This window comes from Passer montanus, unplaced genomic scaffold (genome assembly GCF_014805655.1).
Source record: "Passer montanus isolate IOZ18808 unplaced genomic scaffold, ASM1480565v1 scaffold18, whole genome shotgun sequence".
Classification (NCBI taxonomy): domain Eukaryota; kingdom Metazoa; phylum Chordata; class Aves; order Passeriformes; family Passeridae; genus Passer; species Passer montanus.
Window position 1 is genome coordinate 4,147,107 of NW_024365381.1, and position 27,809 is coordinate 4,174,915.

At 36.1% G+C, this 27,809-nt stretch overlaps 1 protein-coding gene and 1 long non-coding RNA gene across 3 annotated transcripts in view; one reads left to right on the forward strand and one right to left on the reverse strand.

Annotated features, from left to right (window-relative positions):
- DPH6 (diphthamine biosynthesis 6) overlaps window positions 1-1,356 on the reverse strand; it is a 188,078-nt gene extending 186,722 nt beyond the window's left edge. For both annotated transcript variants that reach the window (XM_039705473.1, XM_039705472.1), the window contains exon 1: window positions 1,140-1,356. In XM_039705473.1, coding sequence (XP_039561407.1) covers window positions 1,140-1,162 — 23 coding nt within the window. In that variant the 5' untranslated portion in view covers window positions 1,163-1,356. The remainder of the gene's footprint in view (window positions 1-1,139) is intronic.
- On the forward strand, window positions 585-15,810 carry LOC120500487. Its single transcript, XR_005627109.1, has 4 exons — window positions 585-711; window positions 11,776-11,837; window positions 12,975-13,087; window positions 14,767-15,810. It is a non-coding gene; the product is annotated as an uncharacterized LOC120500487 (long non-coding RNA).
- The last annotated feature ends 11,999 nt before the right edge of the window (window positions 15,811-27,809 follow it).

Here is a 27,809-nt window from a genome sequence, read left to right on the forward strand (position 1 = left end):
AAACAGACATTTCCTGTATTTTCTCCTTTGCATGGGGTTTGGAATGATTTGCAGTTGTTGTGGCCAAACCTCAGTTTCAACAAGGTTTGATATTAGACATTCCCTGAAGAATTTAATACATTAAATGTTTTGGCTTAAGTAAGTAGCTACTGCACCCAAAAATAAAAATACACAGCTCACATCTGCATAATTATTTCACACTTAGAGGCTTCCTAGCTTATTCTTTTTTAATTAACTACTGTTTCTTCAAGAAAAACACATATCAAAAAAAAATTACAAGAACTGCAGAAACTAACAAAAAGAAAACTTACAAAAAGAAACTTACAAAAAACAGAGGACAGGGGTGGGGGAGATGGCAAACACAGCAACCCCTGACAGACACGGCTGTGTTCAACTCCAATGACTGGAACGAGCTAGCTTCATAATTTTAAAACTGGCAAAATTTAATCTCTCGCAAAAAAAAAAAAAAATAAAAAACCACACTACAAAAATCTATTCTGAAAGAGCTTAAGATACTTGGAAAGCAAAAGCACCTGGACACTGAACTGTAAATGAACAGAACCCTTTTTTAGAGCAGGACATGCGGCCCACGCTCTGCGCCCCCGGCGAAGGGGCTGCCGGCGGCCCGGGCGGCTCCGGCTCTCGCCTCGCTGCAGACGAGGAGCCCGGGAGACCGGGATACCGGAGAGCAAGCGACTGGGGCAAATAAATGTAGGTCTTGTTTCGGCTCGGGGGGCGGGGGTGTGTTGGTTGGTTGTGGGGGTTGTTTATTTGTTTGGGTTCTGCTTGTTTAATTTTAAAAATACACCGGTTGTTCCTGAATACTGCCATAACACAGGAATCTTCTCAGTCTCTCCCTACGCGCAGGCAGGGACCGGCTCGCCGCGGCACTCACAGGCGGCCACTCCAGGAGCCATAGGCAGAGCCGAAAGCCGCCTGGGAACGAGTCGCCCGGCCAGGGGAAGGGAGGCACCAGGAAACGCATGGGCGGGAAGGCCGAGCGGAAAGGGCCGGGCGGGTCTCCCGGGTGGCGCTGGGTGGAGCGCGACCCCCGGGCGGGCAGGGCTTCTCCCCGCGCCCTCTCTCCGCCTGCGAGACGCCCCTCGCTCGCTCACATAGGCGCTCCGTCAGCGCGTTACCTGATCAAAGCCACTACTCTCATGTTGCTCGCAGGCCGGGGGCGGTAACACTGTCAGGGAGGTGGGCGACAGCCGGCGAGAGCAGCGGGGAAGGAGCCCGGTCGCAGAGCCACGCTGGGCTGCGCACGCTGCCGGCTCCTCCGTTGCTACCGCTACCGCTTGGCCGCCTCCCCTCGCCGGGCCCTCCTCCCGGGGCAGGCCGGCAGACTGCCTGCACAGACCGGCGGCCCCGGCGCGGCCCGGGGGCGGGCGGGAGGAGGGCGCGGACGCGGAGGCAGAGCGCTGGGCGCCTATGGAGGGCAGGGCGGCCGCGCTGGCAGGCCCGGGCCGCCCGTTTGAGGGCATGGGCCGCCTGCCGCTTCCCTGTGGCTGCCTATTGCCTTCTGTCCTTCAGCGAAGAACCACGGACCTGCTCCAAGTGACTGCTGCCTGGGGAGCAGGGCCGAGGGAGGCCACCCCTCCCCTTGGGGTGCCCGGCGCGGCGACTGTAGGGCATAGTTGCAACTCTACCGCGGCCGGGGCAGGGAGGCCAGCAGGGTGGGCAGGAGGTGCTGCGCGGCTTTACAAGTCGCCAGTGATTGCGGCAGCGGGGAGGTTGGAACAGCAAAGCTGACCAGGCTGCCTCGCTGCTCTCCGCTCGCAGGCGAGCACAAGATGTCCATCTGCATACTCGGCTTCAGCTGCTGCTGACCGAAAATCGTATCTCCTCATCTGATCCCTGTTTTGGGCCAATTTTCTGACCAATCCCACCACGAAGCACATGACAGACACCCCTGTAGGTTTGCAAGCTAAGTCACAAGTTTACCCAGTGACTTTTTGACACCTGACACACAAGTTGATTTCCTCGCGTCACAGGAGAAACACGTGGGTTAGTTCTCTCGGAGAAACTATTGCTAGACAAACTTCAGGGGTACTGTATCAGCAGATAATGGCATTGCTGTTGGTATTGTGGCAGGGCTTCAAGCAGCAGTCTAAAGGCCCGCTACTTTCGGGGCTTTCGTTCTGGGGCAAACACTGCAGATACCACAAAAAGCTTTGTCCCTCCAGGCTGGGATAAATGCTTTATGCACTGTGAGTGCTAACTTACCAGTCCCCTGTAATGTGATACTATACAATGCTATATAACAATCTGTACTACTCAGGCTTTACATTAGTTCCTTGCACATAGGCTGCTGAGTATGAAGTTCCCAGGAAGAGATAAGATGGAAGAAAGCATTCTAAAAAAACTCACTTTGTTACAGTGATACATAACAGTTCCAAAATAAATGCATAGTGAAACAAGTATATAAGTTTGTTTTTCTATGTACAGCTCATGAAACAGCTTGAAAAGCCACTTTTTTTTAAAGATGATTTTAGTTAGCACATGATTTATACAGTAAATCACTATAAAATAGGAATGAATAATTATGGGCAGATATGAAGGTGATGATGCCTTCCTAAATACACTTTTGAAAAGTTAACAAATGACAATTGATATAAAACTTATTTGCTAAGTAGTTGTGAAGAAGTAGTAAACACAAAATAGATTTTTCTGCACTGGAATAATTGCAAAAAACTTACATTTGAAAAAAATAAATCTTCAGTTCGTGCTTCGACCACCACAGGCTGGCATTATGAAACTGAATGTTTTACTTGCCTTGCAATTGCTTACAGGGTATTTGACTTTCCTACTAGTTTATTGATGATGACATAATGTGTAAATCTTTGAAAGCTTTCTCTGCTCTTCAAAGCATCCTAGGTGATCTAAAATAGGGTGTCTTAGATGTGAAATTCCGATGAAACCACAGTAATTTTTTTAAGACTTGGGACTTCTCTTTTTAGCTCATAAAAGTAATGGAGACCTGTTCTGAACTAAAAGAGAGATTTTTAGCAGGTTACTAAAATGAATGAAACAGTACTGTGTAGTACATGAACTAGTAGAAAATAACCAGACCTCTGAGGAACTGTAAAAAAAAGGCAGAACAAAGTTACTTGATTTATTGCCCAGAAAATAAAGAGAGGACAGTAATTTTTTTTATACATCACCTCTATATTTTCTGGGTTTGAATGATGCATATTTACTTATTTATTATCACAAAAAAGAATAACTTGGCCACTAGTTGTGAACCCTTAGAATATGCTTATTTGCGATACTTAGCAATGATACGTGGAAAGTAAAAATCATGTGCATAAATTAATCTACTGCTTTATAAAATGGAGAGGTCATATAATCTGTAGCTGTAATCAGACAACTTTAGAACAAACACTCAATTACTTGTAAAGATCTTTTCTAAGCATTATTATAAGATCTGCAAAGAGTAATTCTCAAGTCCTGCATTTTCCAAAAAGTCTGTTATTATTAATCTATTTTTGATACAATGTAGCTGGGCATTGGGGGAATGGTTCTATTGCATTCAGTTCTACAGCTTCCAGAAAAAGCACTTTTCCACAGACTTGTTTGAAGTAGAAGTTAAATACAATACTGTAGAACCAAGGTCTGCTTAATTTACTAGTGCAACTGGAATTTTTGCTGCTACTTGATGAAGACATCAGTAGTTATTTTCACAAATAAAAAAGGGACATTTGGGTCCCAGAATTTGAGAAATATATCAGAACTGAATTAATAAAGTGGGGTTTGAAAACAAATCTGCATTTTACCCAAAAGGATGCTGTTTTCAAATTATATGGAATATATTCTATGAGAAAATTTGTTTGCTTTCATTTTCCTAATGGAATAGCTCTTGTGTAGTGTCACTGCTCTTAAAAAGTTCTGCCATATGACAGTGGACAAAAGACAGTGCACCATCTCTCAAACTGCTTGCCCCAAGACATTCTGCTGTACTGCCTCAAGCAGCTCAAACAATAAAATCCACCAAAGCTGCCTTTCATCTTGTGGTAGTACTGGCTAGTTTGTGCAGAAGGCCTGCAATGGCTCAGTGTTTCTTTTTCACCCTTTTCTGCCTAGAAAGTTGAAAATAATGATAATGAATTAGTATAACTGGAGGAACCTGTCAGAGGATTGAAAAAAAGCAATGCAGTATCCCTAATGATCTGGAATAGTTAATTAAGTTCTCTTATAAATGAGTTCCAAAAATAACTTACTTTCAGTAAGTTATTCTGAGAAACAGTCATTTTAGCATACCTGAGCTGCAGTGCTTCTTAGCAAAGGGCCAATTATCTGGTGATTGGCAGTTAAAGGTGAACTAATGAAGTTCTTAATTAAAAGATTTCCTATTATAATCACCAGTAAGTAACAGAATACTGCATACGTAAAGCAGATATAACGTTAGAAGAATATTTCTATGTTGAAACAAAGGTTTTGAAAATCGTCTCTGCTTTGCTTACCAGGTCCAGAACGGGAATGTTAGAGTTTTCACGGGTGCTGCTGGCAGTGTGCCACTATTGGCCTTTATTAGGGTGTCCTGCCCTGACTCTCCTACAGTCAGAGGTGTTTTCTTCATTTGACATGTGGCAGAATTTTTTGCTGCTCTTAGTACCCAAAGTTCTCTATGTAATACAGAAAAATGGTTTGAGATTTCGCAGGAGAATATTTCGGTTGGACTTTTAACTAAGAAACTGGCTGCAGAGTTCCTTTAGCTGCCTGTCATCAACAGCTTCCCTGAATTTTCACTTACTTCACAGTAAGCAGAATATTTTCAATTTCTCCACAAGATTATACTAGAATTATATTTTGAGAAAAAAAATCTGGTTTGTCAGCATGAGATGCATTGACATACTACTAAAATCTGAAAAAAGAAATTTCTCAGACAGCATCTCTCTCTCCATTCAGCTGTACAAGGACTCCAGGTCCTACTGTCTACGTTTCTGCAGCTCGACAGATGTAGAGTATTGCTCTGAATGCCGCATAGCCACACTAACAGTTCATGATGCCCTAGATAAAACAACCTGTTAAGATTAGCTTGGGCACCTTGTCACACTGATTGTCTCTTTTTAGACCAAAATAGGCATACATTGACTTAAAGTTGATCTCCAGCCATTCACACAGACATGGCCCTGGGGATCAGTGCTGTATGTGAAGATTGTCTTATTTGGCCTATGGTTTCCTTGCTCTTAAATGCTCCATATAAACACTACTAAACACAGCTAATCTTGTCATTCTTAGTTCTGGTCAGGCAGGGCTTGTCATTTTCATAGGTGATTTGAATTCTTTCTGCAGAACTATGAAATTCAGCAACTTTATTTTGTCCTTTGTATAGAACTTTTTAGAACTCTCGGACTGGTATTCATTGACTACTATGACAAAGAGAATTTAGCCTAAGGTAGCATTATATACGTTCTTGACTAATAGGTAATTGCCCTTATATGATGTCAGTTTTTCGAAACATTTGATGAACTTCATTAACCAATCTACCATTCTTCAGAGAGTCAAAGATATAACATTAACCTTATAAGATTATGCCTCTGTCAAAATGACCAGTGTTTCCATCAGGCACCAGTGCAAGCTAAACTAATACTCAGTGACAAATAAACAGTTTTTCCACTTGACTAGATGAGTTTTCAGTGTTCGAAATCTTAATTTTCTATATTAGTAAAAGCACTAATATTAATTACCACCAAGAGAAACTGTTGAGTGTGACTTGCAAAATCATTAATTTACCATTTTCTGTTAAGCATAATCTGTGGTATTTAAATGTATTTTTCTCCATCTGAAGTCTTTAAGTACTTTCAAGACAAAAAACAATGTCTGACCACCTCCAGGTCACCAGAAAGCCTGTAGTAATAAAGGAGTTGCTCTTCTACATATATCTATTTTGATTGCAATTAAAAATTTAAGTGGGGATGTTATATTTAAAGCACTTTTATATTCTCCCCACTTTTTCTCCCTTATTAAAAAGATTGTAGTTTTAGAAATGAGGATTTAGATTTTTTGTGGAGATTTTAAATGCAAAACAAATTTGCAAGCTAATCTAATAATACATTGACAAAATGTAAATCAGAGATGAGTTTATTGCAAAGAAGTACATGTACAAGATTCAAAACCAAGTCCCTGTTATCTGAGATGTTTCCTGTGAAGCTGTATTAACTGATGATGAAGACTGAAGACAGAAATTTTGGAGCATTTCTGCATGTTAGAGACTATTAACCATTCTAGAGAAGAAGAAAGAGACTGGGCTCAATAATCTTTAAAATGTGTTCATCATCCAAAAAATGTGAATCTAAAATGATAGGCTTTAGTTTATTGGGAGTTAGCCGTCTATTGGCTGCAAAACACCCAGAAAAAAAAATGTGGTCATTGATAATGATCCACAAGAACAGAGAGAAATTAGCTATCTCTTTTAATGAGGTTAAGCTACAGTATCTTCTTCATCATCATAAGGTAAACCACTGGGATCTTGTAGGCAGAAATGGCTGAGATATTTTTACAGAGACACAGAAATTTAGAGAAACAGCTTTCAATGAAAAGAGTCAGAAAATTGAACTGTTGCAATGAAAATCTAAAAAGGAACTATAATCTCTTATTGTAGTGGTATATGATTTCAGATCATTCCTCACTTACTAAGTGGTTCTGCAGTTTATGATTGATTAAAACATTTGAGTAGGTTAAAGCTGGTGAAGTTTCAGGGGAATAAGCAAACAGAAAGTTTTTTGGCCCATTTGTTTCGTTGCAAAAATCTTTCTGTACCATAAAATATTTATAACAGAGTTGTAAGTAATAAAAAGGACTATTTTCTTTTCATTCCATTCTTCCTATTTGTTCAATTTTGTCAGTAAAAATAACATTAATAACTTTAACAATCAAAGCAGATTTTAATGTGTCATATTTAATACTCTTCATCTCACAGTTAAATTTTTCAAGAGAGAATTAATCTAGTAAGTATGGAGCTGTTTTGACCTAATTAGCAAAGTAGTGAGCTTAATTTTGGGTGATACAGAGAAAGCATTTCATTGCTGAAAAGAAGCAGCAAATCAGTTTTACTTTTCAATGTCCCATTGAACTGTATGACATCATGTGTAGTATAAACCACTTGACATAATCTGCCTCTGATTTTGAGTCCTGAAGGAAGGGTGGCTGTGACAGTGCCCTTTGAAATAACATTGAAGCTTCAGCTCCCATGTCAACATCATGCTCTAATCAGTGCAGTCTTTTTTGTCACAGGGTCTTCCACCTTATAATTGACCCTGACATATGCTATTCACTCTACCCCTTGGCTTCGGACATATAATTCCTGTCATGGTCAATTATTAGGTGATAGAGCCTGCAACCACAGGGACCATTGCTTAAAATCATCCTACACAGTAAGCCCTGAAGTGACCAAATTCACATATAACTGGAGGGGAAGAGGGGATCTAGTCTTTGAAAAAAGTAATATTCTTTTCACTTCTATATAGAAAAATGTCAATTTTCATCATCCTGTAAACTACTGAGACAAATGGTGACAGTGCTATTTCTGAAACAGGTTAAGGAAAAGTACAGAAACCTTTACCAAACTCAAAACACTGTGCAATGAGGAAATTGTCTGTATGAGCATACAGTATGCATAAAAATTAGATTACACTACATTTGAAAGGCAGATGAGAGTTTAAGAGTGACAAGTGGGCAAGTGCTAAAAATAAGGGCATGTTACTTCCTTTCCAACACTGCTTTGTCTGTATGCTTTCTTTGATGTTGTTTAAGCTTTGAAGTAAAGAAATACCTTTCAAGAGTCTGAAAGGTACTTCTGATTACTATATTGATAAGAACTAATTTTGAACAAAATATGTCTTGTGGTTTTCCCATTGGTTCTATAATGCCTGAAAAATTGCACAATGATAAAAACCAGGATACCTGCTCTCTGGTCTTCATACAAACATTATGATTTTCAAAACCAAACAGTTTTGCAGTCATTGTATTTCGGCAGTAATGTTAAAAAAAATCATTACTTCAGGAATATGAGCTGAGAAGAGCAAAAGTTTACCATTCATCTGCAAAGGTTGAAAGGCAGTTTTGTGAATTATTGGTTCACTTCACAGATTCTCTGTCCATAGTCAACTATGCCACTGCACCAGAGGACTCTCCCTGTTTTCGCTGTGTGAACATTAATTTCAATCTGCTAGGCACTACTGCCTATTTATTTGGGTTTGGGTTTTTTGGTTGGTGGGGTTGTGGGTTTTTAAAAAGAAATTTGAAGGGAATTTTAATGGTCTATAGTTTTTTCAAGTCACAAATTTTTTGTCTGTGGAAATCTTACACTGGATTGTTTCACTGCTGACAATTTACTTAATTCTCTTATATATAGAACACAGCTCAGAAATAATCTGTAAAAGACCCTTGCATATCTGCTTAGTTTTAAGGTAATAGAAGATATAGTGTTCTGAAAGATGTGATTTGGTGATATCTTTATTTCATTTCTTAGCCTGAATAGACAAAGCTCTAATTAACATTCATACAATTATCTAAGTCTTTAAAATCCCATCTGTCTTAATGATGTATACATAGCATAGCAAGCCCAATAAATACCAAGCACATACAATGCAAATGCTTTTAATTTAAACTATAACACTGCTTACTGAAGCTCTTGTACATATTCTGTGGTTCAGTTGTATGGTTATCATAAGACTTGAAGACTTCCTCCTGAAGTACACAGTCCTGCGTATATCTGAGAGCTGTTAGTTCAGCAACTGCTGTTACTGTGTGCAATATCCAAACAAGTAAACTTTGAAAATTACTGATTTAGCTACATGTGAGTTAACTAGTGTGTAACCTGGCTGAGGTGTTTACAAGACAAGAACTAGCCTTGACTGAACATGCGAATAGATGCGAATACTAAATTTCCACACCTTCAGAATTAAAAAAAAATTAAAAGTGCTGTTCCTAACATGCATTCTTTTATCTACCCCGCATGTATCATGTGACATTCTAAACATTATTTCATAGAAGAATTAATTCATCTTTCAGCAGTGTGCAGTCTGTGAAGCAAGGAGAATAACTCCTGGCTGCTTTATGGTTTAAAGCATGATTGAATATACTAACAGGGCTCCATGAAGTACTTACTTCAATATATATAATGTATTTTTAAAACATTTCATCTCTATACAGGTCTCTTCCTCTCAAGAAGTGGAGCATCTCTATTGCACTTAAGAAGATGAGGCAATAGAGCCCAAAAATACTGAGACAGCACCAGTGATCTGAATCTTGTCATTTTATTCTCTGGTCAATAACTTGTTGATCATTGCTTGATCATTCCTCCTACTTCAGTTGCTCTGTGTTTCAGTTTCTCTCAATATAAAGTGACATAGCTATACCTTGCAGAGTATTTTGAGAATTATGGGAGTTTACAACTGTGTAAAATACAAAACATGATTGTAGTAAGTATTTTTAAAAGAGTCTTTTCATAAACCTTTTAACTCTGTTGCTCTAAAAATCATTCTTATCATTTAGATTATGGCAATTAAGGGAAATACTTTTTGTGTAATGAATGAGATAATTTGTAGTTATATAAATTTATAAGATCAGCTTATTTTCAAAGTTTATATGCAGGTTCTTCTGGGAAAGTAGACAGGGACATCAGAAGCAGTATTTAAATCTCACCACGGCAACTGATTTTTCTATGCTCATTCAAATAACATATTTGCAAAACTGCCAGATGGGGAGAGAACTGCAGTGATAAAATAATGGTGAGGTTTGTAGTACAGGAAAAAAGGATCAGACATTAGATATATTATTTTAACATTATGAGGAGCTTTTAACATTTAACAAACTTCTTAAATAGAAGCTTTTCATTGATGTCTCTTTTGCAAAAATAGCAAAAGGAAAAGGTGAAAGAAAACCATACAGCTAAAGCTGACACAAATCCTAACCAAACACAATTAATAAGGAGTATAAAAATGGTAAATATTTGAATCATAAATCTTGTGGCAGTATGGGAGGCAGAAGGTTACTATAAGCTTTGCATTGAAGATTTCTAGTAGGGTATATCCAGTCTCTCCTCCTTCCATTATGGATACAATTGGTAAAAAACAGCTTTGAAAAATTTGATTCTCCCAGGCTCTTATGCATACTACAGCATTAAAAGCAAACATTTAAAGATAGAAAACTTGTGAAACCTCAGTGCATTTTTTAACCCATTTCCAGGAAGCATTAGATCAACAGCAGAAATAATTGCTGTCAGTTTGTACTTTTTGACCAATAATTCTCTGTATTTTCTGCAAGAAACTTGAGTGATGCAAATGACCTTATTTTTACAGCATGCTTTTATTAAATAGTTTATTATTTTGGCAGACTAATAAAGATTTTGGTATTTGCTTTTATTTGCAATAATATTACCACGACATAAAAAAGGATTTTATGTTCTTTTTGAGGAACAAGGAGGATAAAAGTGTTGATGGATAGTGCAACTAAGGCATCAGCAATGAGCTGGAAATGAGACACATAAATATGAAAGCAGAGCTAAGAAAATAGAACTGCACCCTTGGCCTTTCTTAAAAGAACATGCACATGCCATGGTTCATTCATACAGTTACAGAAACTCCTTTTGTTTTTAGTGAGTCAGTGAAAATATGCATAGACTAAAATATTACCAAGATTCTCAGTTGTTTGGCATATTTCTGTAGTTAATGTAGTTGTGAAGTATTTCAAAACATTTAGAGAAATGACTGTTGATGATTTTAGAAGACATGTATTTTCTTTGAAGTATAAATTTGTCTTTTTTTTCAAGTTATCTCTTAGACAAAGGTGGTGAAGCAATATCTGTGTTCAGTTTTCCCTTTTTTGCCCTTTAAACAGACCTAATTCTTTAAAGATCAAAGAGCTGAGACCTCATAGCCAGATCAGAAAATCACACCAAGGTTTTAAAAACAAAATTATCAGTCCCGTAGTAAAAATAAAAGAAGCCTATATACCATGAAATAGAATTAATCTTATTTTATATTGGATGGGGAGTTTGGTTTCAGATTGAGAAGACTGTGACTATAATATTCATTTCACAATAATCTAAGATCCTTGAGATTGGGTGGTGTTAGATGCAAGGGGTATTCAGCAGTAAGAAATTTATTGATTCAAACACATAATTGGATGTGCCTTGGAAATAATGATACTTTCTTGATTGAGGGTGCTTAAGATTTGAATTTTGCTTATAGTCACTCCTCAAAAAGACAGTCGAAGTAGAAAAATATGAACAGAACAAATACCAATGAAAAAAAGCTAAACAGGCAAACAAAACTTTCCCTCACTGGAAATTTGTTTGTTCCATTTGCCTTTTCTAAAAGGCAGCCAGTAAATAAGAATCACAAAGTATGAGTTTCTTAGAAGAATAAATCTAGCAATTAATTATATGTCAAGGCTTAAGAATCAAAAAACTGCTTATGCCCATTGCCAGTCATTCACTCCCTGTCAGTAGTAGTTCACATCTTTCCTGGGATGGCATCCAACCACAGTGGCATCTAAAATATAGCAGGCTATATTGTTACAGTTGGAGGTGAAATTGAAAGTTGCACCAAACAGAAGTGACAAATTCACATTGCTCAGTGTTGCCTAGCAATAAGAGATGAGTTTATTATGAACACTTGACTCTATATCCATCGCAAGGAGGCTTTGTATTCACACCAAAATGCCACTAGTCTTACAGGCAAAAGGGGCAAAAATAGGGTGGGCAGAAGGAGGGAGCAGTCACGGTAGTTGTGAGTATGTTCTGTATTTCAAGATTTCTGTCTTTCTCAGGGGAGTGGGTCAGGAAGAGAAGGCAGAGCGTCCCTCCAGCTGAACTCTTTGAGATTGGCCAGGTAGCTTGTTACAGACCTTAATCATGCTTTTGAATGCCCTTAGTAGTGCTGTTTCATTAGTAATGGCTTGTAGTTCAGACACTGCAAATGAAATCTTTACTGAATGTTCCCAAGAACTGCTCAGTAGTTGTTTTCATTGTGCAGAGCTTTCAATTTGCTTCTGCTCTATTTTCATTTTTTTCTTATTTTTTTCTTATTTTAAAGGGAAAACGACAAGTGATCAGGGAGCTTTTCCCTCCTCAGACATCTTGCTCTTTTCTTTTTTGACCACTGTTTGTATGGGAGAACATTTATTTCTACCTTGGACATTGGACCTTGTCTCTCAAAGTATTAATTACTTAACTATTCACATAAATGTTGTTTTTTTAAAGAACATTTAGGTATCCTTGAAGACCTTACTGGATACCCACATATTTAGGCACATAATCAATTTTAAAAATCAATGCAATAGTTTCTATTAAACTGGCCCCCCCTCCAATAACTGATCTGTTTCTGTGTTTTTATGCCATCTGCATTTTTGACAACTGAATATTTTTGACAGCATGGTCCATTGTGCCCAAGTTCACATCATTTTTTTTTCTCTCTTTTTTTTAAAACATCATATGACTACATATGTAATAAGAAAATGGGTTATATCACACATTTTGCTTTACAGATTTGGGTTCACAGTGGATTTTTTGAACTGACAAAAATTGTACAAGAAGTATTTCTATTATAAGAGTGCATTTATTTTATACACATGCTAGATTAATGAAATGATATGTAAATATATTGAAATTACAAAACAGTTGTGATTTTAAGAAGCTTTAGAAACACAAAAAATAGATGAAATTTAGAGATTATGTAGTTTAGGTAAAATAGAATAAAATATAAATAAAAAATGCTATCTCTTGTGAAATGTTTAATTAAAAATGCTAGTGCAGAATTATCTCCTTCGCTTATATGTTCATCTAGCCAAAATAACTGAATCTATGAAAATTTGATAGTATAATTTTTATATTTTGTGTGCTAAAATGCAGCTATTGTCTCAAATTGTGACTTAGGCAGTAAGCTTTGAAGGTATAAAACTGAGGTACTTGTATGTTGCAAATGTTTTTGTAAAAACCTTTAGTAACTTTGGTCCTTTCTTTATTTCAGATTCAACGTGTTACAAACAAACATATTCCACCTGTTACAACAATCTGGCATATTACTTCCTTGATACGTGATGATACAATACCTCTCAGGTTTGCTGAGTAGCAAAGAGAAATGTAAGCAAATGAAAAGGTTTTCCACTTTCACAGGTTTTTTTCTGCTTGGGGTTCTGTTTGTCTGAGAACCGTATGAATAGAAGCCATATTTTATAGTATTTCTTTAACCTCTGCCATCTGGTGTAGGTTAGTTTTTCCACTGCCAACATATCCTAGAGGCCCCAGTACCAAAATGTTTAATTTCTAAGTAAACATTTGGACTTTATAAATCCAGTTTAAAAAAATAGAGCATTATTTTTTTTAAACTTTATACTACATTTGCCACTACTGATGACATTAATAAACACACAGACAGGTATATGGGTTTAAAGACTTCTGGCCATTACTTTTCCATAACCAGCCTTGAGAGATGTTAGGTCACCTGACATCTTTAATCATTGAGTCATGCTCAGTTATCAGGAAGAGACTTTAATGTTCCCTTCTGACGTAAAGCCTGAAGTTGTGTCAAGGGATTTGCACCACCACAGCCAAAACTTTCCAAATCAAGTGTTGTTTCAGGCAAATAATACTCACCCATGCCATAGCCAGAGCTTTAACTTTTTTTAAATTTTATTTTAATTTAAACCAAAGTTATTTCACTGCAACAGGAAAGGATTGTTGCTACGTAAGAATTTAGACAAGTGACTAACCACTTAAGAAAACCAAATAAGGTAATAACCACATCTCTAGCAACTTCCTTATGTCTGAGGAAGAAAAAAACCCACAAAAATCATGTGGCAGAATTGTACTACCAAGAGGATAAAGTCCTTCTTAAACTTGCAAGAGTATAGTGTTTCACTTTGTACTAGGTAGCAAATTATCAGATTTCTCTTTGAAGAAATGCAGTGCTGTTGATTGTCCCAAGCTGATCTTCAGTCAGAGTGAAAAACTGAAAAATCCTTGCTTGTGCTGAGCATGGACAGGCAGACTGAATTATCTTAATCAGTATTTTTCAGAGGCAGACAGTCACCAGGTAAACAAGCCATGGACGATATGGGTGCACAGATTATAGAGAACATTTAAAGCTGTGTATAGGCAAGTTCTGAAGGGTAAAAAAAAGATAAATAACTACTATCTTGTTTCTTAATTTTGATTTTAGGGAAAGTTCTGGAAAAAACCTTAGGAATTTCCACTTCTTTACATGCCCACCTGATTAATTTTTTTTTGTGGGTGTGTGGTTTTCCCTAAATTCTAAAATATCAAGAATATAGAAGGTTTACCACCTTCACTTGATGCATTTCCTAATCCTGGTGAGTATTCAGAAACATGTTTCTGGCATGAAATGAATTTTTAATGAAAATTCAGAAAAGGTCTTCACTTAGTGTTTATTGAGTTTCAAATTAAACAAGTCTTAATAATAAAGAACAGTAAATTAATTAACAAGTGTCTCTTTTTTGAGCACTGAGGTCTGAGCTGCTGTGCAAAAGTTATGCCCATTTAAATGAATTTAAAATTTGATTAGTTTAATCAGTGTGATTTGGTAATGAAGATTGATGGTATTTGTTGAATTTAAATGATACTTGTCCTGAGGATAATTCTTCTTGCTGGACAGTATGTATGAAGAGATGAGGTATCACCTTTCAGCCAGTCTGGGGTGTGAAATTCTGTGTTACTTTGCAAGACCACTAATTGCATTTATTTTATTATGCTGAGTTATAAACAGCATCATCTGGGGAGTGAACATCCTCTTTCTTTCATAGGGACAGTGACTTCTTCTGCCTGGATGGACAACTGGTGAAATTGCTTCAGTATGAATCATCAGAACAGATAAATCAGTGCCCACACTGTGATCTTTTTAGTCATCAGCAAAACTTCTTCAGTTTAATTTAGTAATTTTCTAATTCCAGCTCACTTGAGACCATTTATATTTTTTCTTTGTGGTTCTTAAACCTATCTGCATGGGAGTGGCAGCTTAGACATGCCCTGAAGGATTTACCCCAGTATTTTTTTGTAACCATTGATTAGTGCTGCAAACCAGTGCTCAGGTTTGTGTTGTACTTGAACTCACCCTGTCCTTTCAGCACCTCTTACTAATCAGCTCATTCTCTTCTGATTCTCAATGAACTCTACCCTTGATGTTCTGTGCTTGGCTAGACATTTTAAGTGTGGGTTTAGCCTTAGCAAACTAAACCATCTTTTTATCTTCCCTCTTCTGCTACAGTCTTTCCTGTAAACTTTTGGTCAACATAAGAGAATTTTTCAAAGGACTGGAGATCACAATATTCATGCAGGCTTTTTGAACATAAACACCTGTGTGAGAAGGAAAAGAATAAAAATCAGAGATGCAGCAAGGAAAAGACTAGAGTAGGTCATTGCATGTTTGGCCATTCAGTAAACATGCAGCACAGCCTGTCACAACACTGTTGCTGTCTTTCATATCAGTAGTAAAAATATGTAGGAAGAATCTGGGAGTAATTTTTATTTGTTGCTTCTGTCTTAAACTGGGTGTAAAATTGGTCCTAACTCACAATCTCTCCCAGAACAGATAGGAGGGGAGAAACCTCAGACTAAATTTCAGCACACAGACTGAACTGATACCCAAGTCCTGGGGGATGGGTTCTGGGCTCTGACTTTTTTCTCCGTATTTCCTATTTAATAGCAATTTTCTCTTTTTTTCACTAACGTAAATCCAATTCAGATTTGTCTGCAGCCGGTCTGCCTGCCAAGTGTGGGCTTAGGGTTTCACATGGCAGCCCCTTGCCATGTTGGGTACTTTGTGATGCCATTGTGAGGCTTTAAGTGGTTTTGACATGATTGCACTGTAATCAGTCCAGTAAGGAAGAAACTATTATATTTAATAATTTAAATTATATTTAAATTCTCTATAGAAGTGAATGTACCTACAGATTCAAAGTGGTGGTGAAGTATGTGGATTTTTATCAGGTGCAAATTAGTTTCGTGATTTAGATTGTTATATTTGCTGAGTACCCAAATTCTGCCCCAATAATTACTGGAGTTTTTTAAATGTGATATGCTTATAGCATGTATATATTCCCTATTTTTATTACATTATATGCTTGGAGAAAAAGAAGAGGTACTCTTAATATTATGCATAACATATATCCATCCAGGAACAATGAATAATAAACAGTCTCTGGAACTTGGCAGAAGTTTAATTCAAGGGCCATCATGGACTGCATAATTTTGGTTTTGTGTAGTAAGTAGTCAAATAACATTCAGAAATTGAAAGTGTATTTTTCTATAATACACATTTTCAAGCAGGTTTCTTGGCATGCATTTTGTTTGTACTGTGCTTGAAGTTGTTTATGGCATTAGTGGTTAGTGTGTTTGTGCATGTTTGCATTCTGTCTGTTTATGAAGTATTTCACTGGTACCCTTACACAGCATGTGGTCGGTCGAAGATTATTTTTGATAGTGAGTGTAGTCATGCATTTTGGTGTAAGACTTTAAAGTAAAGTGAGTTAAACCCTGGTTATCTGTGGTTATGCAAAGACAGACTTACAGGTTGTACGTCTTCACAGAATTTAGATAGAAAAAGTAATGCACTGTTTTAAAGATGAAAGAGTGAGTTGGTGCCAATTTGTCCAACAATCATGGGAATTTGAGTTGCATAAAGATAGGCCAATTCTATTAATAACTGGAACATTTGTATATTTTTATTATCATAGATGTCAAAAATAATTAACAGATGACTCATTATATTATAATAATAACATGTGTGTAACTAATTTTTGAAATGAACTACGGAAGCAAAAACAAACTTCTAACAAGGATAATTTAAGTCGCTTCAGTCTCTAATTGACAGCTAAGTGTAGGCAATACTTTCAGGACCCAGACAGAGGGCTGTGAAATTAATCTGTGAATTACACTGGGTTTATAGTGTTAGTTGATACTTTTCATGGTGTTTTGAAAGTATGGGTTGTTCAGCATGTATCTAATGACATTACAGGAATATTACTTGCAGAAAATGTAGATGCTGAGCAGCTCTAGACACTTACAGACATCAGTTCTGTAAGGATTTGTAAATGTTACAGAATAAAATATTATTGCTTTATTTAGATGCCTAACTGCAATTTTAAGAGCACTGTTCTTCCCATTAATCTTGAAACTTAAGAGAAACAGAGCTGACCAGTAATTAATTCTTACAAAAGTTGCACTTGTAAGTACTATTTCATTACTATTGTTAATAAAGTTCTTCATGGTAGGAAACTCCATTGTATCAGTTCCAATTTTCTTAATTTTGGGCCAATTTACATTTTTTTTCTTAAACCTTGTTTCAGTGAAGTGGAGATTTTTTTCATACAGGTCTCTTTTTTTTTCCCACTAGAGTAATATTAGACAATTTTCTAACAATTCTTTTACATTTCTCAAGTGTGCATTTATGAGAGCTTAAAAAAGATTTCATTAAGTTTTTCTGTCTTTGAATAAGAGAATAAAATTAATGTGTTCATTGAATATCATTTATGTTGTGCACAGTTTTTATCTACTTTCTGTACATAAAATGTTATATAGCTGTATCATTTATAACACCATGCTGTGCTGCACAACTCCAGTTTCTTTTTATGTACAATTCTGTAACATACAGTGAGACCTTTGTTTAAGAATAATGGTCTATGGGACTGTAAATGAATTTGAAAGAGGAGAGATAAAGGTAGAATCCACACTCTCTTAGTATTCTTCCTCCTTGTAAGATGCCATACCTATGTTATTCTTGAGAAGTATAAATTCAAGCCACAGAAAATAACATTTCTATCCCTCAAGACGTAGAAGCCATTCATACAGAAATGAAGCAAAACGTGTACAGAAATAAACTTTAAATCTTATGAGTAGCAGCAGGTTCATGGTGTGAGGAAGAAAAAAAATGGTGAGAGGATGCCAAGACTGACAAACTGAATTGTGGCTCATCTGAATGTTGTTGAACTTCATTTCACTAACAAAGCAGAGAGTTAAAAAGAAAAAAATTAGGAAAAAAAATCCCTCTTATCCCTGTAATATACTAGTTCTAAAAGAAATGTGTATATACTATAAAAATTCATAGATCTTTGTACTATGTAGGTATTTTCAATGTTTTAAATTGGAAGCGGAGAAGAGGATTTTAGTAAAATCTGTATGATCATACAAAGGACAAAATTTGGTGATAACTTGTCTGGAAATGTGTAAAAATGCATACAAAATCAGTGTAAAAATCCAAATATTTTTTTATGTAAGAAATTGCATATTTAGTGTATTTGGTGTATTAATATGCAATGATTTATGGAAGAATGCACAATTTATATATATACATATACATATACACATATATGTATGTGTGTGTGTGCGTGTGTGTCTGTTTCCATAGCCTATCTTTTCATAGATTCTATCTTCCAGTTCATGTTTTTTGTGTAAATCAGGAGTGATTTTTAAAAGTCAATGTTTAAAATGTTGTAAGAGTTTATTGTCAAGTCCATTATATATAGTAGACATATATTAACATATAAGAGATGAGCCAAGACAATACAAAACTATTCATTTTGGGCTGAGTCCAAATACTGGCTCATGTGCCAACTACTTGCCAGTATAATATTTAGATAATATTCTTCAGCAGACAAGTTTTTATGTTGTAATGAGAGATCCATGTAACCTGAATGTAACCTGGGTGTTTTTGAAAATAGAACATAACTTTTATGTTATTTAAGTATTTTAAGCATGTTAGCCTTTATATCTTCCAATTTATGCTTTCATTTCAGTGAGAGTACTGCTGGAACAGCAATTTATCTTCCAGGAAAATTCAGCAGGTCTTTTGGGACTCAAAGTATGTAAGAAGTCAGGCACTGTCCAAGTAACCACAATATTCACAACCCCCTGGAAAGCATTTTTAAACCCTGAGATAGAATTTTTGGGTTTGCAAACAATAATAAAATCATTGTCTAAAACTTTGCTTTTAATATATGTAAACATCCTAAGAGATTACAAATGTGTTCCTCTTTGTTATATGTTTTGGCTTCAGAATCATTACCCTCTAAAAGTTACTTCAGTTCCAGGTATGACTCTTTGCTATATAAGAAGTCAAGCAGCTAGTTAATTATCCACTTAAAAAATAAAATTTTGTCCTTAAGACAAAAGGAGAAGGGCACTTTTCATGACATTTTCAATGAACTGGAACTTCTTGCTTCAAATGATATTCCAAAAAACTTGCTTTTTCTCTTGGAACTGGGTCAGAGTTTTTCTAGCCTTGATAGAATTGGCATCCTTTCTCGAAATTGAAATATGCCAGCCGTAGTACTTTTTCAGTAATACAGTTATCATGCAGAAAATCTTTGATAAGGCCACATATGCACCATTTGTGCTATAGAGATCCATGAACCTGCAAGGTTATGTGACTGTGAGTAACCCCTGCTGCCATTTGATGCTACTAAGTCTTCAAAAAGCTTGACCGTGAGACAGACTTCTTTTTCCCCCAAAGGCTCAACATTCTTTTTTGTGCTACATTTTTCAGAAGAACTCTTTGTTTGAAGAAGCTGGGCAGGGTAAAGCTGGCAGACTGGAACACTGCCCTGATGTGTTGTGACAGACATGTAATCTGCCATTTGACCACTGGTTCACACATCAGTGTTAATGTGAATGTGACACCTCTCAGCATACTGTTAATCATGCATTACTCTTCTGTCTAAAATGTGGAGATGTGGAGTAGACTTTTATTCTTTTCAGAAGACTACACAAAAAACCCTAGTGAAATGAAATTTTACAGCCATAAAAAGCAAACTGATTGACAGCTGCAAATCATAGTCACAGCAACATTGATATATACATATTTATAGATCCCTAGATTTCAAAACTAAAAAGGATCATTAGAACAGTCTGCTTAATCTAACGCACTCCCACTCTAAACATGCAAGGAGTCAAATATGTAGTCCCATGTCATGTGTGGAAACCTAGAAGATGACCTTCTGTAGTCCAGAAATGAGATCAATTCAGCTTCTTTTCCTCACTAACACTTTTACATCTCTTGGGTTTTGTTTCTTTTTCTCCTGGTGTTTCATCACCAAAGTGCCCAGGAGTTCATCTGCTTTCATTCAACTGAAATGCATGTACCAGATGGTGCAAATAGCCCAGTATATTTCAATCCTGTATCCATGTCAAAAAACAGGCAGACTGCTGCAGTTCTTGGTTGCTGCACCTCATGGTATCAAAGGCTGGCTAAGAAGAGTGACACTGCTTGACGATGAATAAGATTTTTCAGGTCTGGCAAGGAAGTTGCTTTGGAAGCTAAAATCCTGCTTCTACTCTGTAGGAGTTGCTTTTCATGATTAATTAATTGTGTTTACACTAATCTACAAAGGATGTAAAGAAATATAAAAACAGAGTTACAGAAATGTGTCTAGTTAAGATACTTTATAGTAACCATTTCATCACCTGTATTTTAAGTATATTTTCTACCTGCTTGTTAGAATTTTAAAAGAAATTTACCTAAACCAGAAAGTTCTGTATTGTATTTCTCAGCATTCTTTTACAGGGGGACCACTGAGATCTGTGTTTGCTGTGTGAGCAGCCTAGATCTCCCATGTCCTTAGGCCAATGAAGTTTGAAATTATCTTGAAGGCTAGGCAGTGAAGTGAAGGTCACTAGCCACTTTCATCTGATAGCACCTGCTTAGAGTTTGGTCTCAACACTTTCAAAATATCTCCATAGTAAAGCCTTAGACATGCAAAAGCCATAGCTCTAGAAAAATTATGATAGGAGATTTCAAAGAGTGGACAGTTGTTTATCCTGGAAAACAAAAACTGGAGACAGTAGTTGAAAGCTGTGGCAAAATTTGACATTCTCTCTGTTGGTTTTCTGACTTCTAAATGCTGTAACAGTAACACAGAATACAAGAAGAATTATGCCCTCCTATTCATTCTTCTGGTGTGTTACTAATCCTACAAGTAACAGAAAACTCATGATACATTTGAACAGCAATGTGGTGCTTTCTCACTCTGTCCTCTATCATATCTGCAAGTGTCTCTCTTAAGGCCCAAGTGAAGTATTCCTCTGTCTGTTTGGGTTACCTGTGAATTTTTTTCTTAATGTTGTTTATAAGATAGGATATGAGAATTTTAAAACATGCCGGAGAATCCTGGTTTGACTAATTTATTGGTCTTTGGGATGATCTGTAAGTGGCTCAGGAAGGGACAGCACTCTTTTACCTGTTTAACCTGTCAAGCTCTAAAGCTTTTCTCTGTATTTTTTATTTTATTGACAATTCTTCATTGTTCTCAATCCCTAAACATTTATGGTTTTTTAACTACTGAAGAGACAGATGCCTTACTTGGAAAACTATCTCCCTTCCTGAACAAATAATTCCAGGACAGAAAAGAGTACCACAAAATAGTTCATATAGCTAAAAGACCTGTCTTGCAAGAAATTACAATTAGTTGTATGTTCATTTTGCATTACCACGTGTAGTGTCGGTATGCTTGTTGACAAATCTATGTATGTGTATTTGTTTTTATATTCAGAAGCTCTAGTTTTCCTCCAATCATGGTGTAGGTGGTTCTTCTCATGTGTATTGTAGTTACAGGAGTATAATTTTGAGCAGAAGTCATACTGAAAATAATTGTTTGTTTAGCTAAAGGCATATTATAGATTAGGTAGAAACCATCAAACAGGCCATGGCACCAATATATATATATAATGGAAAAGTGTAAAAGTCAGGAGAGAAAGGATATTTAATATGGTATGATAGATGGAAGTGCCATGAAGACTAGTGGGATGAAGGTAATAAGAGAAAGTTTAGACTGTCTACCTGAAAATTTCTGGACAGCAAACTAGTTGCACTAAACAACTGTATATTCTCTATGGAGAAACATTAGCAGTCCAATTGCTTGAGATTTTTGAGAGGCCAAAGGAGCAGCAAAATACATGTTGGGGAAAAAGCTTGAATTGGCAGGTAGGTAGATTAGCTGACCTATTAGTTCTTTTCTATTGCAAACTTCTATGATTTTATGTGGGGAAAATTCCTTTTCAACCCACGCTGGCAATCTGTTTATGTTCTGAAGTATGATGATTGACATCCCTTTTAACTTTTAACCTAGAGAATGTCTCTGCAAGTGTTATTCCTACATATAAATGTCTAATGCTTTTAATAAAAAAAAAAAAAAGTCTCTCAATTAGGGGACTGTATCCATGTGCAAATGCAGAATGGAGATCACAACAGAGTCTGAGGTGTTATCGCGGCATGGGCAGCACTCCCACTCAGGAAGGATGGGGCGTTGAGAAGGAAAAGGGAGCATTTGGGGCTTTATAGACTAGAGAGTGAAGGCAAACAAGAGAAAAGTGGATAAAAACAGTCAGAAAGAAGGGTATAATTTTTCTTGAAAAGGGGAATAGGAAGGAGAGAATAGAGAAAAATGGGCAGGTTCTTCTCTATAAGAATAGAGAAGCAAAATAGGAAATGAGAGCTAATTTATGGAGTAGAAGAACCAGAACAAATTAGGATGTTCTCCTATTATTATGGTGCCAGAGTAGCTTGCTACCTGTAAGCAAGATACCTTTGGTTCATCTACATGCAGCTTTATTTATTAAAATTTCGAACAGTGTAATATTTAGTGGGCATCACTGAAGTACACTGCATGGATTTTTGTGATAAATAGTGTATTTTACAATTAAAATTCAGCTTATCCATCTTTCCTGTGAAAGTAAAACTTACAAAAATATAGAGCATTTAGAAAACTATAGCACCTTAGTAGAAAGAAGTTCCATATTTTGCAAGTCTTTCCTGCATTTACCCCTAACTGGGGGACTGGAGATGGATTTATGAGAGGGAAAACATTAAAAAAGAAATATTTAAAAATTATAAACTAGCAAAACTTCATGTATTTAAATATTACAAAAATACTCTTTGCATGCTATGGTATTCATTGTACAAAAAGAAATAAAAATTGCAGAGAATTACAGTTAATCAAAAATATCTTTGCTATGTTACTTGTTCTGACTTAAAGAAGTTTGCTGAAGCATCAACTTCATTTCTGTCGAGGACTGTAAAAAAGATTGAAGCCGGGGCCTGGAATATGAACAAACAATGCATCTAAGTTAGTGCCCCACAGAATATTTTAAAATTATTTAACACAAATCATCTCAGTGTCAACAACTCATCACAGATAAACTATCTAATTAACAGAAGCCATCATAGTATTTGAGAACTCAGTCTTGGCTCAGTTGATATACCAGAAGGGCACTCCTTGATAAGCAAAATTTATAAAGGAAGGTTTAAAAACATTACTGCCTGAAGGAGATTCTTCTTAGTTTTCAATTAACCCTCTGCTAGGTTGGTGTTTTTAGTTGTTTGGATTTTTTAAATCTTAATGAGATAACGAGCACAGGTTGACCTCATGTTCTCAGGTATATTCCAAGCTAAGACTCTGTTACACAGCCTATTTTATGATGCAATATTTTTTCAGTGAGTCTGCCGTGCACTTGGAACCATGCCAAAATGACAGCTCAGTTAACAAAAGTGTCCCCAGCTTTTGTAAGCACTTATGAGATAGTTTTATCCCACTTCTTGAAAATTGCAAAGGTTGTCAAAATCCTGAGGAGATAAAACTTTGCTGCAAAACGCTTTTGGGCATCAAAGCGTTGGCTGGTTGTTGCAGCACCAAACCAGCCACTTATTGGAATTGCACTTATTGCAGGTGATTCACTTCCCTTCAGGAAGTCTGTGGGGATAGAAAGATGATAATGGGATCTAGGAAAATATAATATAGACCAAAAGTCACTGAAAATAGCTTGTGGGAAATACTGAAAAGAGAGATCTCGCCTAAGTCTCTGGGGGTGATGTTTATATGTTGCAAGGAGATGATCTAGGGCAATAATATTCATTACCCTAAAAGTGCTCCTGAAAGTAGTCTCTTTCACAGAGGAAATGTGAAATAATACTTAGGAAGGAGTGAAGTACCATTTTTTTTTCATTCCCATCCCAGGTAGATTATTTGCTACAATATTCACCAAGTGTATGGCAGAAATGGGTAAAATTAATCTTTTTTTCTGAGCCGAAGGAGATCATACTGCTGATATCAAGTCTTGGAAGAGAACAATTTATCCTTAGCCATTATATGATTCCTACAGCATTCCTAGGTTTAAACAAAGCATACTCTCACCATCTTAGAAAACAACAATACTGAGTTTCCCAAAGTCTTTTAAGAAAGAATTTAAAAATTACTGATAAAACAGAATAATCTACAGTTGTTCTTCACAAAATATTATTCTGCAACAGAAAACAGATTTTAAATGTTGGTTTGACTGAGATTTATTGTTACATCTGTGGAGGCATTTAGGCAACTCAACTACCTACCTTTGCAACTTAGAACTCTAGTTTTAAAAGCTATTAACAGGAAAGTAAAAAGAAAGATACATATGCATGCTACTACTACTACTAAAAATAATAATAATAAACCCACATCTGCATTTTCATCAAAACACTCAAAATTTTAAGTGAATTAATTGGAAAATGGGTTATTTTCAACAGAAAATGCTTAAATGCTTGAAAATAAATGTTCCCTTCTTCTTTGAAAAATTTGAATGCTGTGAATTTTGAAAAGGTTTCTTATGGTCAATTCATTAAAAATTATTTCCCAGTTTAAATTCTCTATAACTTCTCAGAGCTACTGAGGAAGACATTGATACGGAAAACAGTAAGTCATAATGATCAATATAACAGTGTCAAAATGTCAAACAATGAATCAAATGTACAAAAATTAATTTATTTTTCTTGACTTTCACTTGGCACTTTAGTAGAGGTGATGTTATTTTAGGAACATTCTGATGAGGAACATAGCGGTAATGACTCTTGGGAATCTGCAGGGATCATTGAATTTTAAGGGCAGGAAGCCACCTAAGAGATACGCAATACATGCCAGTATAATTTTATTGCCTCTAGTAAAATAGACTGAAAAAGAGTCACAAAAGCTGTAAGCAGCTGAAGGAACATATTTGGCAAGACCAAGACAATTGACAACGTGTTTGGTCTGCCCCATTTCCAATTTTATTTAGACATTTCTCATTATATGGGTTTACACAACTTGAGGTAAGTTTATTTAAAGTTCTAAGGAGATTTTTCCACTGGGTAACACTCCAGAGAGACTTAGTGTGTTGTTCATCACATGAACACAAGTATTTAAGAACATAGCTGGATATGGGTATATTACTAAATTAATTTCTGAGTTATTTCTTTCATATTCAATGGATTAATGTACCACTGAAGTTAGCAGCAGTGATGGCAATGACATTCTTGTACATTCCTCTAAAGATGTGGAGTATCTCAGATAAGTGTTGCAGAAATAACTCATTTTTCAGCTCCCTGGCAGTTCAAGATAATGATTTCAGATCAATTCAAATTAATGGCAGCTCTTGGACTATTTTCAATGTTTAACATGCACACATATTGTTTTACCAGACAGAGATATGCACAAACTTGATGTTTTCAGATGTCTTCTCCAAGTCTAGGAAGCTACTACATATATGTCCTGTTGTCTTTAACAGTTCAAGCAAGTGATGATCCTCATCACTCCACAAAAATAAAGTAATTGTTAATAAAGCCTAACTGACCTCAGTTAATTTGTTTATATAAAAAGAATAGCAAAAACTTTATAAAAAGCACTAATAATTCCTCCCACCCTCAACTCCCCAAAGTATCTGGCTCCACCCCTAATGTCCATTTGCAAGAAAATGTGATAAACTAGGCATACCCAAAAGTTTATGTGAAAAGACTAATTTCAGAGAAAGATTCTTCAATAAAGAATGGAAATGACATTATTTCTCAAGTGATGATTTGGATTTACACATACTTTGCATCTATAATGAATATACACACAACAGAATGACTGGAGTCCAAAAATGTCTCTACACCATCACTGTATTTTCCTGAATCTGATACTGGCAGGATGGTGAAGCACTCTCTCATAAATGTTAAAAAATGAGATGGCTTGCATCTGATAAGTGTTAGAAAAAAGGTTAGCTTTCTTGGGGTGGTTGTATCAAATTGGGATTAACATTTTCCACTTAGCCCCTTCTGCTTCTGGAGAGGCTGACATGATTTAGTGACTATGAAAGTAACACCTTTGTCATTTTCATTGTACTTCATTTCACCTTCTCATTTGTGTCTTTTTAAAATAAGATGTCTAACTGAATACAGTAATCAATGTGCCATCGATTTATATAATGCAATTGTAATCTTCTCTTTTCTAGTCTCTATTCTCTTCTTAACACAATTTAACATCTTATTTGCTTTTTTAATCACCACTGAACAAGTCTCTTCACTGAGCTGTCTACAGTAATGCCTGGATCTTTTTTTTCCTGGGAGGTTACAACTAATTCAGAAGACATGATTATGTATAAATACTTTAGACCGTTTCCACTAATGTGTTTTTTTGGTGGGGGGGGGGTCTTTTCTGTGTTGAGGCTTATCTGCTGCTCAGTTGTTCAACCAGATTTTTTTACAGAATTCAACTAAAGCTCTTCATACTTTCTTAATTTAAATGATGCAAATGAATTTACAATTTCAGCTGCTTTATCACATTTAGTCTTTATCCTGTTTTCAAATTCAACATACGAGAGCGCAGTACTTTTGCCAAAACTGTTTTATGTAGTTAACTCTGTATTCATCATGTTGGAAACAAGAATTTTGTTGCTGTTCTGTTAGTCTATGATTATATAGCTGTAATACCAACAACTACTAAATAGGATAAACACCCAAGAAACACCTGAAAAATGCCTACTGTAAAACTGTAAACCTGGGGTACATAACAGTCTAGCCATAGCTACATGTCACAGCATTGATTTATCCTCCTAAACCAACCTTAGTCATAGGACACTTGTCTCCTATATTATGCCTGTATTTCTGTGTCATCAAATTTTTAATAGTTAAGACTTCATTAATTTACTGACTGCTGCTTTACTGTAGAGATTTTTGCTGATTTCCATATGAATTAGTTTACAATTGAGTCACCCATGTGAAAACTACAATGTCGTCACTAAAATATACAGAATATATTGAAGGTAGTTTTTATATTTCTGGCAAGAAATATAGGTTTTTCCTCATTGTTTTCTTGCAGAGAACTGGACATCACTGGAGAATTTAAAATACTTGCAATATTTACAAAATTATGTTCCATGATATCTCTTCTTAAAACAAAACAAAAAAAAATACTGCAGGAGAGGGTTCTGATATTTGCCATTTTCACTGCCATTTTTTCTGTATTTGTCTAGAGCATATAGAGATAAGAGTCTTATGCCTCTTTGTTGCAATCACACTGCAATTAGTAGACAATAAACACAGGAGATAGATCTCTCATTACACCACTTTTAGGTTGCATTATATTTCTCTTTTTAAGTGTGTTAACTGTTACTGCAAGAGACCTCACTGTTAAATGATTTCCAGGAAAACATAACTACCTGCTAATATGTGTAGCAATAGTTTCAATTGTTTTAATTTTCAGTTTCTTCATAATTTAGGGACTGATGTAGTTACATCTACACGTGTAACTACATTACGTTGCTGGATTCCCTAGAATTTCCCTCATTAAGTTTTATCTTTTTTAAAATAAATCTCTCCATTCAGCCTTTGTGTAATAGCGAAGGGTAAAGAATCTTCAGCCTTCTCAAAAGACAAATTTTCTGCTATAAACAGCATGCCGTTACAACTCAACTGATTGCAAAGAATTTGGATTGCAGTGTGATTCAAGTCTTTCATTGAACTGATATTATCCACTCAACCTCAGCAATACCTTAGAGAAATACAAAGCAGAGTAACTGTCTTTTATATTGTACT